At 32.8% G+C, this 17,036-nt stretch overlaps 1 protein-coding gene across 2 annotated transcripts in view; it reads left to right on the top strand.

The window, feature by feature from the left end:
• LOC139503515 (epidermal growth factor receptor-like) overlaps window positions 1-17,036 on the top strand; it is a 103,543-nt gene that overhangs the window by 72,105 nt on the left and 14,402 nt on the right. For both annotated transcript variants that reach the window (XM_071293306.1, XM_071293305.1), the window contains exons 8-21: window positions 190-301; window positions 3,240-3,404; window positions 3,671-3,873; window positions 4,260-4,468; window positions 4,969-5,123; window positions 5,820-6,009; window positions 6,561-6,815; window positions 7,279-7,412; window positions 8,255-8,417; window positions 9,221-9,334; window positions 9,866-10,150; window positions 10,532-10,595; window positions 12,825-12,916; window positions 14,982-15,057. In XM_071293306.1, coding sequence (XP_071149407.1) covers window positions 190-301; window positions 3,240-3,404; window positions 3,671-3,873; window positions 4,260-4,468; window positions 4,969-5,123; window positions 5,820-6,009; window positions 6,561-6,815; window positions 7,279-7,412; window positions 8,255-8,417; window positions 9,221-9,334; window positions 9,866-10,150; window positions 10,532-10,595; window positions 12,825-12,916; window positions 14,982-15,057 — 2,217 coding nt within the window. The remainder of the gene's footprint in view (window positions 1-189; window positions 302-3,239; window positions 3,405-3,670; window positions 3,874-4,259; window positions 4,469-4,968; window positions 5,124-5,819; window positions 6,010-6,560; window positions 6,816-7,278; window positions 7,413-8,254; window positions 8,418-9,220; window positions 9,335-9,865; window positions 10,151-10,531; window positions 10,596-12,824; window positions 12,917-14,981; window positions 15,058-17,036) is intronic.

The following is a 17,036-nucleotide window of genomic DNA, read 5'->3' as shown; positions in this document are numbered from 1 at the left end:
TATTAATTTGCATTTGAACATTAAAATAAGACCAACAGTGCTTAAACTTGGTCTTAAAATAAGTGCAGTGAATAGCATTTGAATTTCAAAGTTTTTCCTTTTAGTTATTTAAAGTGCATGGAAATAGAAAATGTTTTAGATTACCTTATTGTATGTAGATATAACAGTAATAATATGTATACTTTTCAGCATGTACAGGTCAGAGTGGTGGGGAGTACATCACAGCCAAGAACATTAATCAGTTTGAAAATTGTACAATTATAAATGGAAATCTCAAAATTGTTGAAGCTTCATTTGCAGGGTAAGATCTTAAAAAGGAATTAATTTTATAATTTAATGGTCTGGTTTGGTTATTTTAAATAATTCAGCATTTTTTTTACTGATATATCATACAAATTAGAGAGTGAAAGAATAAAAAGAACAGCATCAATTTACAGAATTTTTGCTATTTATAGTGAAAGTTGTCATCATTGTTCACATGCTGTCTGTCAGTCTTATATCATCACTATAATATGTGAAAAGAAAATATAAAGAAAAAAACATTGTCACCAAACTTGTTTCCTTTCATGTACAAACAAAAATCTTACACATGAATTGCATATTATAAACCTAGCTTCCCTTATTTTATTTCAAAATTCTATCACATAAAGGAGTAGGACTTTTGGCCTCAAAATATAGCAGTTTTACAAAATTGCTAAAATGTAACATTTTAGTTATTTATTGGACAGTAGAATGCTTCTGCTACATAAATATGGTCTGTTTTTGACAATACAAATTACTGAAATCTTAACAATTCTAGCATTTTAGTTAAATTTTAGACGGTTTGCATGTAAAACAAAAGTGACTGCATTCGTGTTCATCCTTAATATTGAAATGTAAGTTGTATTTTATGATAATACATAACATATATAAAGGTTGAGGATGAACACAGATGCTTTTACAAAAATCTTCTCCTCTGAAACTACTGGGCCAAATCAAACCAAACTTGGCCACAATCATCATTGGGGTATCTAGTTTAAAAAATGTGTGGTGTGACCCGGTCAACCATTCAAGATGGCCGCCACGGCTAAAAATAGAACATAGGGGTAAAATGCAGTTTTGGGCTTATAACTCAAAAACCAAAGCATTTAGAGCAAATCTGACATGGGGTAAAAATGTTTATCAGGTCAAGATCTATCTGCCCTGAAATTTTCAGATGAATCGGTCAATCGGTTGTTGGGTTGCTGCCCCTGAATTGGTAATTTTGAGGAAATTTTGCTGTTTTTGGTTATTATCTTGAATATTATTATAGATGAGATAAACTGTAAACAGCAATAATGTTAAGCAAAGTAAGATCTACAAATAGGTCAGTTGACCCGTTTAGGAGTTATTGCCCTTTATAGTCAATGTTTAACCATTTTTCGTTAATTAAAGTAGTCTTTTACAAAAATCTTCTTTTCTGAAACTACTGAGCCAAATTAATCCAAACTTGGCCACAATCATCTTTTGGGTATCTAGTTTAAAAAATGTGTGGCGTGACCTGGTCAACCAACCAAGATGGCCGCCACGGCTAAAAATAGAACAAAGGGGTAAAATGCAGTTTTTAGCTTATAACTCAAAAACCAAAGCATTTTGAGGAAATCTGACAGGAATAAAAATGTTTATCAGGTCAAGATCTATCTGCCCTGAAATTTTCAGATGAATCGGTCAATCGGTTGTTGGGTTGCTGCCCCTCAATTGGTAATTTTGAGGAAATTTTGCTGTTTTTGGTTATTATCTTGAATATTATTATAGATAGAGATAAATTGTAAACAGCAATAATGTTCAGCAAAGTAAGATCTACAAATAAGTCAACATGACCAAAATGGTCAGTTGACCCCTTTAGGAGTTATTGCCCTTTATAGTCAATCTTTAACCATTTTTCATAAATCTAAGTAATCTTTTACAAAATCTCCACTGAAACTACTAGGCCACAATCATCTTTGGGGTATCTAGTTTGAAAAATGTGTCCGATGACCTGGCTATTCAACCAAGATGGCCGCCACGGCTAAAAATAGAACATAGGGGTAAAATGCAGTCTTTGGCTTATAACTATGAAACCAAAGCATCTAGAGCAAATCTGACAAGAAGTTAAATTGTTAATCAAGTCAATATCTATCTGCCCTGAATTTTTCAGATGAATTGGACAACTGGTTGTTGGGTTGCTGCCCTCCAATTGGTAATTTTTAAAGAAATTTTGCCGTTTTTGGTCATCTTGAATACTATTATAGATAGCGATAAACTGTAAACAGCAATAATGTTCAGCAAAGTAAGATCTACAAATAAGTCAACATGACCTAAATGGTCAATTGACCCCTTAAGGAGTTATTGCCCTTTATAGTCAATTTTTAACAATTTTCATTAATTTGGTAAATTTATGTAAATTTTTACCAAATATAGTTCTCTGTTACTAATGGGCAAAGTTCATTATAGATATAATTGTAAGAAGCAAAATCGTTCAGTAAAGTAAGAACTTCAAACACATCACCATCACCAAAATACAATTTTGTCATGAATTCATTTGTGTCCTTTGTTTAATATGCACATAGACCAAGGTGAGCGACACAGGCTCTTTAGAGCCTTTAGTTGACAAAAAAACATCTAAAAAGTGACAATTCTGGCATTTTGGTAGATTTTTCATATGTGAGCTTGAATCAGATCATTTTTAATGACTAAATCAGTTAAAATCTTTCACATAAACTAATTGATTTAAATGAAATAGTGTTTAAAAAAGTGGTCAAAATCTTTTGTCTGATGAACCTAAAATTTAAGGCCAAAATCGGTCCTTAGCGGAACTACTCCTTTATTTTTATTAAAAAAAATTGAGCTTTTTCATGAACAATCTTAGCAAATTTGGGCAATTTTGAACGACTGTTAGCTTACACTTTGACCCATACTTTTCATTCTATTTTTTAAAAAAAGGATAGTACATACCTGTCAACCTGTGATGATGAAAATGCAGGTCATGACCTGCATTGAAGAATCAAATCTCAGGTCATAAAGCGTACAAACTTTTTCGAGCTGAATTTCAGTATTTATGGTACATTTTCTTATAATGTATATCAAAGATACCAAAACATCAATGCATGTTCACTTGGTTAAGTCAAGAAAATTCTATCCGAAAAAAATATATATAGAGAACAAGAACCCAAAGCAGTGGCAACATTAAGATCAGTATTAATATCAAATGTTTAATATTCTTTGTATATTTTGTTTTACAGAGATACCCAGTATAAGATACCAGGAATTACAGTTGCTGATTTACAAATTCTTAAGAGCGTCAAGGAAGTAACAGGCTATATTATGATACAGTCAAATGACACTAACTTCAGAAATTTATCTTTTCTCTCAAACTTGGAGGTTATCCATGGAAGAGAGGTTGATGCGTAAGTTTTTCTAGTTTTTTAATATGGCACCAATAAATTCTTATCGTCTATTTTTAATTCAGTATGATATATTTTATTCAAGATTTTCAATAGTTTTTTTTTACACCCAAACCCATTTCTTGCAACAAGTCAATGAACTCGATAAATTTGAATTTTATTTTGAGCTATTTTAGCATTTGTTAGGTTTTGAAATCAGTATAAATAAATAGAAACTGGTAACTTCATCTTTTGGTGAAATGATATAACATGTATTTTTTTTTTTTCAGAACACAAAGTGCCCTGAATGTCATGTTTACACCACTGAAGACACTAGACTTAACATCATTACGGCAGATAAAGAACGGCCATGTTACTATAGCATTTAACCATCATTTATGTTACCTTTCTGATATCAACTTTACACCAATGTTTGTTCACAAAAGTTTACAGATGGTCAGGAAAATGAAAAATAAGAAGGAAGAACTATGTAGTAAGTTCAGTTTTAAATTTCAGGACATTTGAGTGGTCAGTTTAAGATTTTTTATGACTTACTTTTCTGTAGGACTCAAAAATGATAATTGAAAATAAGATTTACAAAGACACTGGACATTTCTGTTTTAATATTGTTTTATGAATAAAATAAAAAAACAGGCAAGTGCTGTTAGATTTGTTATTTAATATGTACCTATGGCATACCATGCCTTGAAACTTTACAGATGCATAGTTTTGAGATGAAAAAGGCAGCCATTTTAGACAAAAGGTCCTCATGAACCTTTATGGAGGCATTACATTTTTGATTGCAAGTTTCTGTTTAGTAAGATGTTTGACATTTTTAAGATAGTTATCAATATTAAATGACAATTTCTGTTTTTTCAGAAGATGAAGGTGAAGTATGTGATCAGAGCTGTTCAGATGATGGATGTTGGTTCAAGGGACCAGATAAATGTTTACAGTGTAGGAACTTCAAGATAGACAACAGTAGCAATATCTGTATCAATGATTGCTCACAGTTACCATGGTTATATCAAGTAGGAAATCTGTGTAAATTCTGTGATGTAGAGTGTGAGTCTACATGCTCAGGTCTTGTAAGTAATTTCTTTGTTAATTTTGTTATTGCAGATTGTAGATTTTCAATTTATGTTTAGTGTATCAAGCAAACGCAAAGCCAAAATGGGTTTTAATAGTGGAACTATTGTATGACATCATACTGTTTATGTATTAAAGCCATCATTAAACCACAGGATTTTATTCATGCAATGAGTTAAAAGTATTTTATACGGACAGTATGAATCAAAACCACTGTAACAGTTTTGTCAAGTCATAAATAAATAACTTCTAACATTAAGACCACCTGGCAAGATCAAGGGGCACAAGTATATGTCCATTCTTTTCACAGATTGACAAAGATGCATTAAATTTATTTGAAAATATGGCATATTTAGCCTATTATTTTATATCTTAATGAAATGTGAAAATTAAAATCCCACTGATGTAATTTTGAGCTATAAAGTATTTTATAAGAATATTTATTATTTATCAGTACAAACATCCTTTTACTTTCATTAACTTTTATATTTTGTTTTAGGGACCAGAGAATTGTCATAAGTGTAAACATAATGCTGTGACAGGTAAAGATAAAGATGGCAACATGATAAAGAAATGTTTAAACCAATGTCCAGAAATGTTTTATCCTGACAAAGAAAAGATTTGTAAGAAATGTCACGACTACTGTGATGATGGGTATGTATTCAAACACTTTCATCAGGGTTTTGTGATTGTAGTTTGAACTTTATGCCTATTTAGATACCAGAGATATTAAAAGTTTTCATGTTATTTCAAAAATACTAGTATTTAGGAATGAAATTTTTGCTAAGGGGCATTATGTTTTTCGGTCTGCATCCATTCAGTCGTCTGTTCGTCTTTATTCCACTTCAGGTTAAAGTTTTTGGTTAAGGTAGTTTTTTTATTAAGTTGAAGTCCAATCAACTTGAAACCGAGTACACATGTTCCCTATGATATGATCTTTTTAGTTTTAATGCCAAATTAGAGTTTTGACCACAATTGCATGGTCCACTGAACATAGAAAATGATATCAAGAGTGGGGCAAACATTCTTGTTTGATAATGTCATTGAACATTTCAGCCAGACTTAAAAAAGTGATTATAAAGAAAAATGATAATACAGATATTAACATGAATGATTTACATAAGTACATTTTGTATTTAGTTGATATTTCACACTGCACTTACAAGATTATCTACTTTTTTTCACCAACAAGTTCAAATTTATGACAGTAATTTGTATATGGTAAAACCTTTTGATATACAGCAGGTATCTGCATATTGATGTTGCATAAGGAATAGAGGGACAAATTATTTAGAAAAAATGAAAAATGGAAATGGGATAAATGTTGTACAATGATCTTTGATTTTGTAGTTGCACTGGTCCGTCTTCGACTGTAATGATTGGTGGATGTAACAGTTGTAACATTGGTATTGAACAGACAAATCAACGGGGAGATACTATAATTACTTGTATGGATCCAAATGAAGAATCGTGTCCAATAGGGTTCTACAGACATACAGTGTCTCAATCAAATAAAGATAATCCATTAGCTGGCAAAACAGTGAGTTGTCATAGTTATAGAATATTATCAAGCCAAATTAATGATTCTTTTGATTTAGAATAATTACATTACATGTCTGTAATGGCTGAAAGAAATTGTGGGGCATTCCAATATCAAATTTTATTTTTAAATAATATTTAACATTGATGACTGCACAAGTCATTGTCACTACAATGCATAGGCAAACAAACGAAATCTTTCCAATTTTATAGGGTTGTATAAAAGTTCATCTTGAGACACATTTTTTGTATGAAGCATTCAAGAAGGGGATGAAAGATACCAGAGGGACAGTTTAACTCATAAATCGAAAATAAACCGGCAATGCCTGGCTAAAAATGAAAGAAGACAAACAGACAAACAGTAGTACACATGACACAACATAGAAAACTTAAGAATAACGAGCAACAGTTTGGGTGGGAAATAGAATTACCTGGCACATTTGTGGCTGGTCTTGTGAGTTCTATCATATGTACAATTGTATTTTATCAACATCATATTCAAATATATTGAGTAAAGCAGGTGAGAGGTTTCAGCATGTTGTTTTATTTTAGGTATGTAAAAGATGCCATGAGATGTGTACTGACTGTACTGGCTCTGGATCTGCCCATTGTATAACATGTAAATATCTAAAGCAGTTTGACTACTGTGTAGACAAATGTTATCCCATCTTCTATCCCGACTCTAACAACATCTGTCAGGGATGTAATGAACAGTGTAGAGACAGCTGCTATGGACCAACAGCTGCTGATTGTAATTCTTGTAAAAACTTCAAAGTTTACTGGGATGACACGGATAATCTACACAGAGTAAGTACAAATAACAAAATAACTATGTAATTTTGATAATCAAGCACATAAATGAAAGCAGCACTGGTGAGTGGCACATGTATTATAATACATTTGTACAAACAATAATTACATATGAAAAACATCACATACATAACTGCTAATCACAAACAATAAGTACAGATGACACAAATCATATGTACAACTCTGATCATCACAGTAGGTGAAGATGGACAACTCTGATCATCACAGTAGTCGAAGATGGACAACTCTCATAATTGCAAACAGTAAAAATAGGTGAAATATTATTTTGGTCATTGGTCATTCATTGTAATCCTAACAAAGTAAGAACTGGAAATTCTGAATTCTTGGATTAGACTTAATGACTATCTTAGCTTTTAAGAGATTTTTCATATTACATATTTAGTAGCCTGTGCAGCTAAGACTAAGATCTGTGAATTAAAAATATATTTCTTTATTTCAGTTTAATTGTACAGAAAAATGTCCAGATGATAAAAGTCACCATGTTGAATCAGAAGATGTTAATGATGAAGGATTGATTGTATGTGCTGGTGCTTCTCATCCAAGAGTACAGGCTAGATTAAATGCAGACAGAGAGTATGTATCTCTTGCACACAGTCTTCCTTTTTTCCATTCATAGATCTTTTTATGCCCCACCTACGATAGTAGAGGGGCATTATGTTTTCTGGTCTGTGCCTCCGTTCATCCGTCCATCCGTCTGTGTCTCCGTTCGTCCGTCCGGTTAAAGTTTTTGGTCGAGGTAGTTTTTGATGAAGCTGAAGTCCAATCAACTTGAAACTTAATACACATGTTCCCCATGATATGATATTTCTAATTTTAATGCCAAATTATAGTTTTGACCCCAATTTCATGGTCCACTGAACATAGAAAATGATAGTGCAAAGTTCAGGTTCAAGTTTTTGGTCAAGGTAGTTTTTGATGAAGTTAAAGTTACATCAACTTGAAACTAAGTACACATGTTCCCTATGATATGATCTTTCTAATTTTAATTCCAAATTAAAGTTTTGACCCCAATTTCATGGTCCACTGAACATAGAAAATTATAGTGGGAGTGGGGCATCCGTGACTATGGACACATTCTTGTTTTTTAAAGTTTTAAATAGAAATTCATTCAAGTCATGTGTGAATATGCATAAATGAAATAGCATCTGGAATGAAATTTATATTCGTCTGTTATTGGTTCTATTGTTGTTTTCATTTCTGTCCATCAAGTTACGTTTCATCCATTCAACTTCAACGTCCTATTTTTTTAATAACAGGATAAAAAATACCAGTTTAAGATATTTTCTTACTAATTGTTTAGAATTTTTTCTCATGATTTCTGTCATTACTTACCACTTGTGTTGTTGGTTCTGTCTTTCCATAAACTAAAATGAAGAAGTGTTACCCATGTTTAACCTTTGTTTTTATCTTTTAAGTGCGGAGAAGAAGAAGATATTGGCTATAGCAGTACCTACAGTAGGAGGAATATTACTGGTTGCTGTCCTGCTGGTCCTGTTTGCCTATTACTGGAAACAGAGAGCTAAGTCACAGGAGAAGACAGCTATTCTGACTGCTAGAATGACAGGATATGAGGATGAGGTATATTTTATAGCTCTTGAAAAGTGAGGAAATGCTGGAAAGGTCAATTGAGATTGCAATTGGTCCCAAAAAACATGGCAGTTTTTAATTGTCTGATATTGTAAAAATGCAAGAAAGTGTTAATTTAAATTGAATGAATGTATAAATATCCATTCATTACAGAAATATTGATCTTATATCACACATAGTCATATAAAATAATTTAGAAGGACAATAGATGTTGGATAGAAGTGAAACAAGCATATAAACAAATGCTTATTACACCCCCTTTTCACCTAGCTTTATCTGTTTAACAGGTAAGTTGCCTTGACATTTACAACATATCCCCTGCATATATCATACTACAGTTTATTGACTGAAGCAAGGCTGAGGGCCATAAAGTTTTATAGAAATTGCTAACATAGTTCAACTGCGTAGAAATATAAAAGACTTGTTATAGAATTACATACCCAATAACAACCCAATAGCTGCAAGATTGGAATAATCTGACATTCTTGGAATATAAAATTTATTAAAACTAGACTGAGAAACGGGTAGAAACATGAGGCTAACAAATAAATTCTATCCTCTTTTGTGAGGCAAAACATAATTTAATTTTATATCAAGATATAATTTCTTCTACAAATTAAATATAATTCTACTTCAATGCTTTGTTTGTTATTATATTCAAAACAGTAGGGTAGTAGAAACAGTGGAGTAGTGGAACCTATTTCTATAATTGTTTATTTAAAAAGTCTACATCAAATATTTATAATAAAATGCCAATGGGCTTAGTAAATTGAAAGATTTATTTTGAATTTCAGCCTATCACCCCGACAGATGCTAAACCAGATATGTCAAGTTTAAGATTGATTAAGGAATCAGAGTTAAGAAGAGGAGGTATCATTGGATCTGGTGCATTTGGTACAGTATATAAGGTAATCATGTCATTTTATATATCTTATTTAATACAATATTATGGAACTCAAAAATACTATGAAATTGTCAATTTTAAATTTGACTACTGTTAATTATAATTATGTGATATCTAAGACATCATAAGCAATAATGAAATGAGAAACAATCATACCAGAATATCAATTTTATTAACTGCTTTGCTTTGAATGACAGGTCACTTCTAAAACAGGGGTACAGTTTGATCTAGGTTTGAAAAAAATGGGTCTTTATTTCACTTTGAAAAAAATTTAAAAACCTGAATGTTTGAAAAGAAAATTTGTTTCCAGAAAAAATGTTCCCATGGTGACTGCAAAAAAGGTGAAAATAGAAATCAGTCTGGCATACTATTACCAGGTGAGTAATTCAGGGTCATAGGAGCCTAGAGTCAAACATATTTTGATCAATATTTTAATCTGGGTTGCATCTTAAATACTTAAATCATCTAGAAGTTAAATGATTCAAATTAGCCATTATTGATGAAAGTCATTGAACTAAATTATATGTATTTTCAGGGATTCTGGATACCAGACAATGAAAATGTCAAGATACCAGTAGCCATTAAAGTACTACAGGAAGGTACATCACCCAATCTGAATAAAGAATTACTAGAAGAGGCACGAGTGATGTCCAGTGTGGACAATGTCTGTTGTATCAGGATTCTAGCTGTCTGTATGACTGCACAAATGATGTTAATTACACAGTTAATGCCACTGGGCTGTTTACTGGACTATGTTAGGAAACACAAAGAGAATGTGGGTTCTAAAGTGCTGTTGAACTGGGCCACACAAATAGCAAGGGTAAGTACTGTAAATGGGTGTAAACAAGAAATTGATTGATACATTTTTGTCTAGCCTAGAGGAGATTGAGTTGATGAGACTGAGGCATGCTGTTTCCTGTGGTGTAGGAAGCCTCAACAATGTATTAGTTTGTTATTATGTTACTTTATAGGGAACCACTTGAGGTGGGTCAGTTACTTGATGATTTGAATTAAGATTGAACCAAATTATCTCCATGGATGTGTCATACCAAATATCATAGGTGAGTAAATATTGAAAGCACAAAACTTTAGTACTTATTAAACAATGGAATAAGAATGATTTTAAGCTGTGTATATTTTGTTTCTGATTATGTATAATTTGTATTCTATTATTTAAAATGTGAATAAATTTGTTTTAAAGGGTATGGCATATTTAGAAGAACGTGGAATTGTACACAGAGATCTAGCAGCCAGAAATGTACTAGGTAAGGATATGTCTCAATCACAGACATCAGAAATGTACTAGGTAAGGATATGTCTCAATCACAGACATCAGAAATGTACTAGGTAAGGATATGTCTCAATCACAGACATCAGAAATGTACTAGGTAAGGATATGTCTCAATCACAGACATCAGAAATGTACTAGGTAAGGATATGTCTCAATCACAGACTTCAGAAATGTACTAGGTAAGGATATGTCTCAATCACAGACTTCAGAAATGTACTAGGTAAGGATATGTCTCAATCACAGACATCAGAAATGTACTAGGTAAGGATATGTCTCAATCACAGACTTCAGAAATGTACTAGGTAAGGATATGTCTCAATCACAGACTTCAGAAATGTATTAGGTAAGGATATGTCTCAATCACAGACTTCAGAAATGTATTAGGTAAAGATATGTCTCAATCACAGACTTCAGAAATGTACTAGGTAAGGATATGTCTCAATCAAAGACATCAGAAATGTACTAGGTAAGGATATGTCTCAATCACAGACTTCAGAAATGTACTAGGTAAGGATATGTCTCAATCACAGACTTCAGAAATGTACTAGGTAAGGATATGTCTCAATCACAGACTTCAGAAATGTACTAGGTAAGGATATGTCTCAATCACAGACATCAGAAATGTACTAGGTAAGGATATGTCTCAATCACAGACTTCAGAAATGTACTAGGTAAGGATATGTCTCAATCAAAGACATCAGAAATGTACTAGGTAAGGATATGTCTAAATCACAGACTTCAGAAATGTACTAGGTAAGGATATGTCTCAATCACAGACTTCAGAAATGTAGTAGGTAAGGATATGTCTCAATCACAGACTTCAGATTAAGGCTATACAGAACATAGACTAATCCTATCTTATTTTTATTGCACTTGATATAATTAAAGGAGTATAGGGAAATGAAAAAGATATAGTCAGTGTATGAGCTGTTATGGATGATATAGTCAGTGTATAAGCTGTTATGGATGATGTAGTCAGTGTATGAGCTGTTATGGGTGATATAGTCAGTGTATGAGCTGTTATGGATGATATAGTCAGTGTATGAGCTGTTATGGATGATATAGTCAGTTTATGAGCTGTTATGGATGATATAGTCAGTGTATGAGCTGTTATGGATGATATAGTCAGTGTATGAGCTGTTATGGATGATATAGTCCGTGTATGAGCTGTTATGGATGATATAGTCAGTGTATGAGCTGTTATGGATAGAAATCAACCTTATGAAATGAATATCCTTACATCTGTTAACATTACTGGTTTAAAAAATCTTTATTCAAAGTGTGTAACTGTTTGATAATTGAGGAAATACAAGAACCCACAAAACAGACAAACATTCAACTTTAAGGTGGTACCCAACACCGTCACTAAAATTAATTTGGCTCGTTTAATTTTCATAAAATTTTGGCAAAGTATTTACTTTGACCCTTTGACAAAAATGTAAAAATTTCAAAAAATTTGAACCAACCATTTTATCAGAAAAATTACACAGGTTATATAGCAGTTTGACAAACACCAATATTGATCATTGAGAAGCTTAATATTCCCTTAACAACGCAACAAAATTAAAACGTTTAGCTGACTTTACAGAGTTATCTCTCTGTAGTGTTAGGTACCACCTTAATTTGTTATTTGAATGTTCCAAAATCAATTAAAGTATTAGCAATGTACATGTGTATGTGCACTTGCAGAAGGTTAATTTCTATCCAATGCAGCTCATATATTACAAAGATTCATAATATTTTTATTGAACACTAAGAAGTAGTTTGCTTATAAGAAATAAATACATGTAAAAAAAAAAGTGACATCTTTCTCAAATCAAACTTACAAGTTTTTCACATCAAAGAAATAAAACATGAACATAAAACAATCACACTGTTGAATAAATTTAGAGGAAATAACATATGTTTAGGGCAAATAATGCGATAGACAGGTTTTAAAAGATGTAACACCATCAACTCTGAGTAAAAAAGAACATAGATGGTTGGAGAAAAAAGTAAAATCACAAAAATACTGAACTCAGAGGAAAATCAATTCGGAAAGTCCACAATCACATGGCAAAATCAAATAACAAAACGCATCAAAAACGCATCTCAAGGAGTACATATTTAAAACAAACCAGTTCCTACAGGTATTAAAACAATAATTATTATTCTTTTGTTAGCAATTAGGTTGATAATACAGATATTTTATAATATTTTTCAGTTCAAAGTCCAGGTCAAATAAAGATAACAGATTTTGGTCTTGCTAAACTGCTGGACTACAATGAAGATGAATATGTAGCTGGTGGAGGAAAGGTAAAATAGTCATTAGTTATTGCCCTTTGAATGGTTATAATGTAGCTGGTGGAGGAAAGGTAAAATAGTCATTAGTTATTGCCCTTTGAAAGGTTATAATGTAGCTGGTGGAGGAAAGGTAAAATAGTCATTAGTTATTGCCCTTTGAATGGTTATAATGTAGCTGGTGGAGGAAAGGTCAAATAGTCATTAGTTATTGCCCTTTGAATGGTTATAATGTAGCTGGTGGAGGAAAGGTAAAAGAGTCATTAGTTATTGCCCTTTGAATGGTTATAATGTAGCTGGTGGAGGAAAGGTAAAATAGTCATTCGTTATTGCCCTTTGAATGGTTATAATGTAGCTGGTGGAGGAAAGGTAAAAGAGTCATTAGTTATTGCCCTTTGAATGGTTATAATGTAGCTGGTGGAGGAAAGGTAAAAGAGTCATTAGTTATTGCCCTTTGAATGGTTATAATGTAGCTGGTGGAGGAAAGGTCAAATAGTCATTAGTTATTGCCCTTTGAATGGTTATAATGTAGCTGGTGGAGGAAAGGTAAAAGAGTCATTAGTTATTGCCCTTTGAATGGTTATAATGTAGCTGGTGGAGGAAAGGTCAAATAGTCATTAGTTATTGCCCTTTGAATGGTTATAATGTAGCAGGTAGAGGAAAGGTAAAATCGTCATTCGTTATTGCCCTTTGAATGGTTATAATGTAGCTGGTGGAGGAAAGGTCAAATAGTCATTCGTTATTGCCCTTTGAATGGTTATAATGTAGCTGGTGGAGGAAAGGTAAAAGAGTCATTAGTTATTGCCCTTTGAATGGTTATAATGTAGCTGGTGGAGGAAAGGTAAAAGAGTCATTAGTTATTGCCCTTTGAATGGTTATAATGTAGCTGGTGGAGGAAAGGTAAAAGAGTCATTAGTTATTGCCCTTTGAATGGTTATAATGTAGCTGGTGGAGGAAAGGTAAAATAGTCATTAGTTATTGCCCTTTGAATGGTTATAATGTAGCTGGTGGAGGAAAGGTAAAATAGTCATAAGTTATTGCCCTTTGAATTGGTATAATGTAGCTGGTGGAGGAAAGGTAAAAGAGTCATTAGTTATTGCCCTTTGAATGGTTATAATGTAGCTGGTGGAGGAAAGGTAAAATAGTCATTAGTTATTGCCCTTTGAATGGTTATAATGTAGCTGGTGGAGGAAAGGTAAAAGAGTCATTAGTTATTGCCCTTTGAATGGTTATAATGTAGCTGGTGGAGGAAAGGTAAAATAGTCATTAGTTATTGCCCTTTGAATGGTTATAATGTAGCTGGTAGAGGAAAGGTAAAATCGTCATTCGTTATTGCCCTTTGAATGGTTATAATGTAGCTGGTGGAGGAAAGGTAAAATAGTCATTCGTTATTGCCCTTTGAATGGTTATAATGTAGCTGGTGGAGGAAAGGTAAAATAATCATAAGTTATTGCCCTTTGAATGGTAAGAATTTATGATTTATTGATTATAAAGCAATCAGTCACTTATAACTTTGTACAGTGTACCATGATACCATAAGGTCTTTAGCATTAGATTAGAAGACATATGACCTCAATGAAGGTTAATCTTAGTGACCGTTTGTTAGCAAGAATAGCCTTTATAGTTGAATTTATATATTTGTGGAATCGGTCTGTTCTCACCCGTCAAATGACAATGGAAGTGGAAAATTATCTACCATATTTCAAGAAAAAGTACAAAGAAAGCCTAAGATTTAGGAATCAGTATTCAGTAAGCAATTATTTTTACATGTAATCCATAAACATGATGAAGACTACCTGTCTCAAGAGTTGAAAGATAATTGTTGCAATTCTCAAATCCAGTAACAATCAAATAAATTTAGTGTTAAAAACACCTTGGAAGATCAAATGTAAAGTATGAAATAAACCCTATGAAGCAAACTTTGTTTAATGATAGCATCCTGAAATTGGTTATTAGGGCTTCATGAGAGCCTGCTATACTGTGTAACACATTTTCAAACCAATTACTCCCCAACTTCCAGTTCACAGAATACTTATATCCATAGAGAACAAGAGATCACACTTCAACTTTTTATTTTCAGATGCCAATCAAATGGTTAGCACTAGAATGTATACAACACAGAGTATTTACACATAAAAGTGATGTCTGGAGTTATGGTATGTTAATTTATCATAATCATTTCAATGAAAATCTAGCTAACTAATGTTATATCACTATTTAAAGTTAACATTGTTTCAGAAAATTTATTTGTTATCAATATTTCATGAAAAATCTAACATGTTAGAAATAGCAGAAAAGGATATATTTTATTTTCTTTAAACAGGCTTCATAAACAAAGGAATGGTAGTAATTTGTATTTTTATGCCTTGATTTTTCATTGAAAGATAGGCTACCTATGTCCTTTAATGTGTTTACATATGCATTTATATAATGAAAGTCAAGGGTATATTTATATGAATTACTGTCAGTTTTTACCTGTTAATTAGTCTGTCTGTGCTGCGGATAAGTTTGGTTAAGTCTATCTACAATCTTATCCATTCAACTGTCCAACTGTTGTGTCTCAGAGATAAGGTTGGTTAAGTCTATCTACAATCTTATCCATTCAACTGTCCAACTGTTGTGTCTCAGAGATAAGGTTGGTTAAGTCTATCTACAATCTTATCCATTCAACTGTCCAACTGTTGTGTCTCAGAGATAAGGTTGGTTAAGTCTATCTACAATCTTATCCATTCAACTGTCCAACTGTTGTGTCTCAGAGATAAGGTTGGTTAAGTCTATCTACAATCTTATCCATTCAACTGTCCAACTGTTGTGTCTCAGAGATAAGGTTGGTTAAGTCTATCTACAATCTTATCCATTCAACTGTCCAACTGTTGTGTCTCAGAGATAAGATTGGTTAAGTCTATCTACAATCTTATCCATTCAACTGTCCAACTGTTGTGTCTCAGAGATAAGGTTGGTTAAGTCTATCTACAATCTTATCCATTCAACTGTCCAACTGTTGTGTCTCAGAGATAAGGTTGGTTAAGTCTATCTACAATCTTATCCATTCAACTGTCCAACTGTTGTGTCTCAGAGATAAGTTTGGTTAAGTCTATCTACAATCTTATCCATTCAACTGTCCAACTGTTGTGTCTCAGAGATAAGGTTGGTTAAGTCTATCTACAATCTTATCCATTCAACTGTCCAACTGTTGTGTCTCAGAGATAAGGTTGGTTAAGTCTATCTACAATCTTATCCATTCAACTGTCCAACTGTTGTGTCTCAGAGATAAGGTTGGTTAAGTCTATCTACAATCTTATCCATTCAACTGTCCAACTGTTGTGTCTCAGAGATAAGGTTGGTTAAGTCTATCTACAATCTTATCCATTCAACTGTCCAACTGTTGTGTCTCAGAGATAAGGTTGGTTAAGTCTATCTACAATCTTATCCATTCAACTGTCCAACTGTTGTGTCTCAGAGATAAGGTTGGTTAAGTCTATCTACAATCTTATCCATTCAACTGTCCAACTGTTGTGTCTCAGAGATAAGGTTGGTTAAGTCTATCTACAATCTTATCCATTCAACTGTCCAACTGTTGTGTCTCAGAGATAAGGTTGGTTAAGTCTATCTACAATCTTATCCATTCAACTGTCCAACTGTTGTGTCTCAGAGATAAGGTTGGTTAAGTCTATCTACAATCTTATCCATTCAACTGTCCAACTGTTGTGTCTCAGAGATAAGGTTGGTTAAGTCTATCTACAATCTTATCCATTCAACTGTCCAACTGTTGTGTCTCAGAGATAAGGTTGGTTAAGTCTATCTACAATCTTATCCATTCAACTGTCCAACTGTTGTGTCTCAGAGATAAGTTTGGTTAAGTCTATCTACAATCTTATCCATTCAACTGTCCAACTGTTGTGTCTCAGAGATAAGGTTGGTTAAGTCTATCTACAATCTTATCCATTCAACTGTCCAACTGTTGTGTCTCAGAGATAAGGTTGGTTAAGTCTATCTACAATCTTATCCATTCAACTGTCCAACTGTTGTGTCTCAGAGATAAGGTTGGTTAAGTCTATCTACAATCTTATCCATTCAACTGTCCAACTGTTGTGTCTCAGAGATAAGGTTGGTTAAGTCTATCTACAATCTTATC

The sequence above is a fragment of the Mytilus edulis genome, chromosome 14, assembly GCF_963676685.1.
Source record: "Mytilus edulis chromosome 14, xbMytEdul2.2, whole genome shotgun sequence".
Lineage (NCBI taxonomy): Eukaryota > Metazoa > Mollusca > Bivalvia > Mytilida > Mytilidae > Mytilus > Mytilus edulis.
The sequence above is the reverse complement of the archived record's forward strand: the minus strand, read 5'-3'. Positions and strand labels throughout refer to the sequence as shown.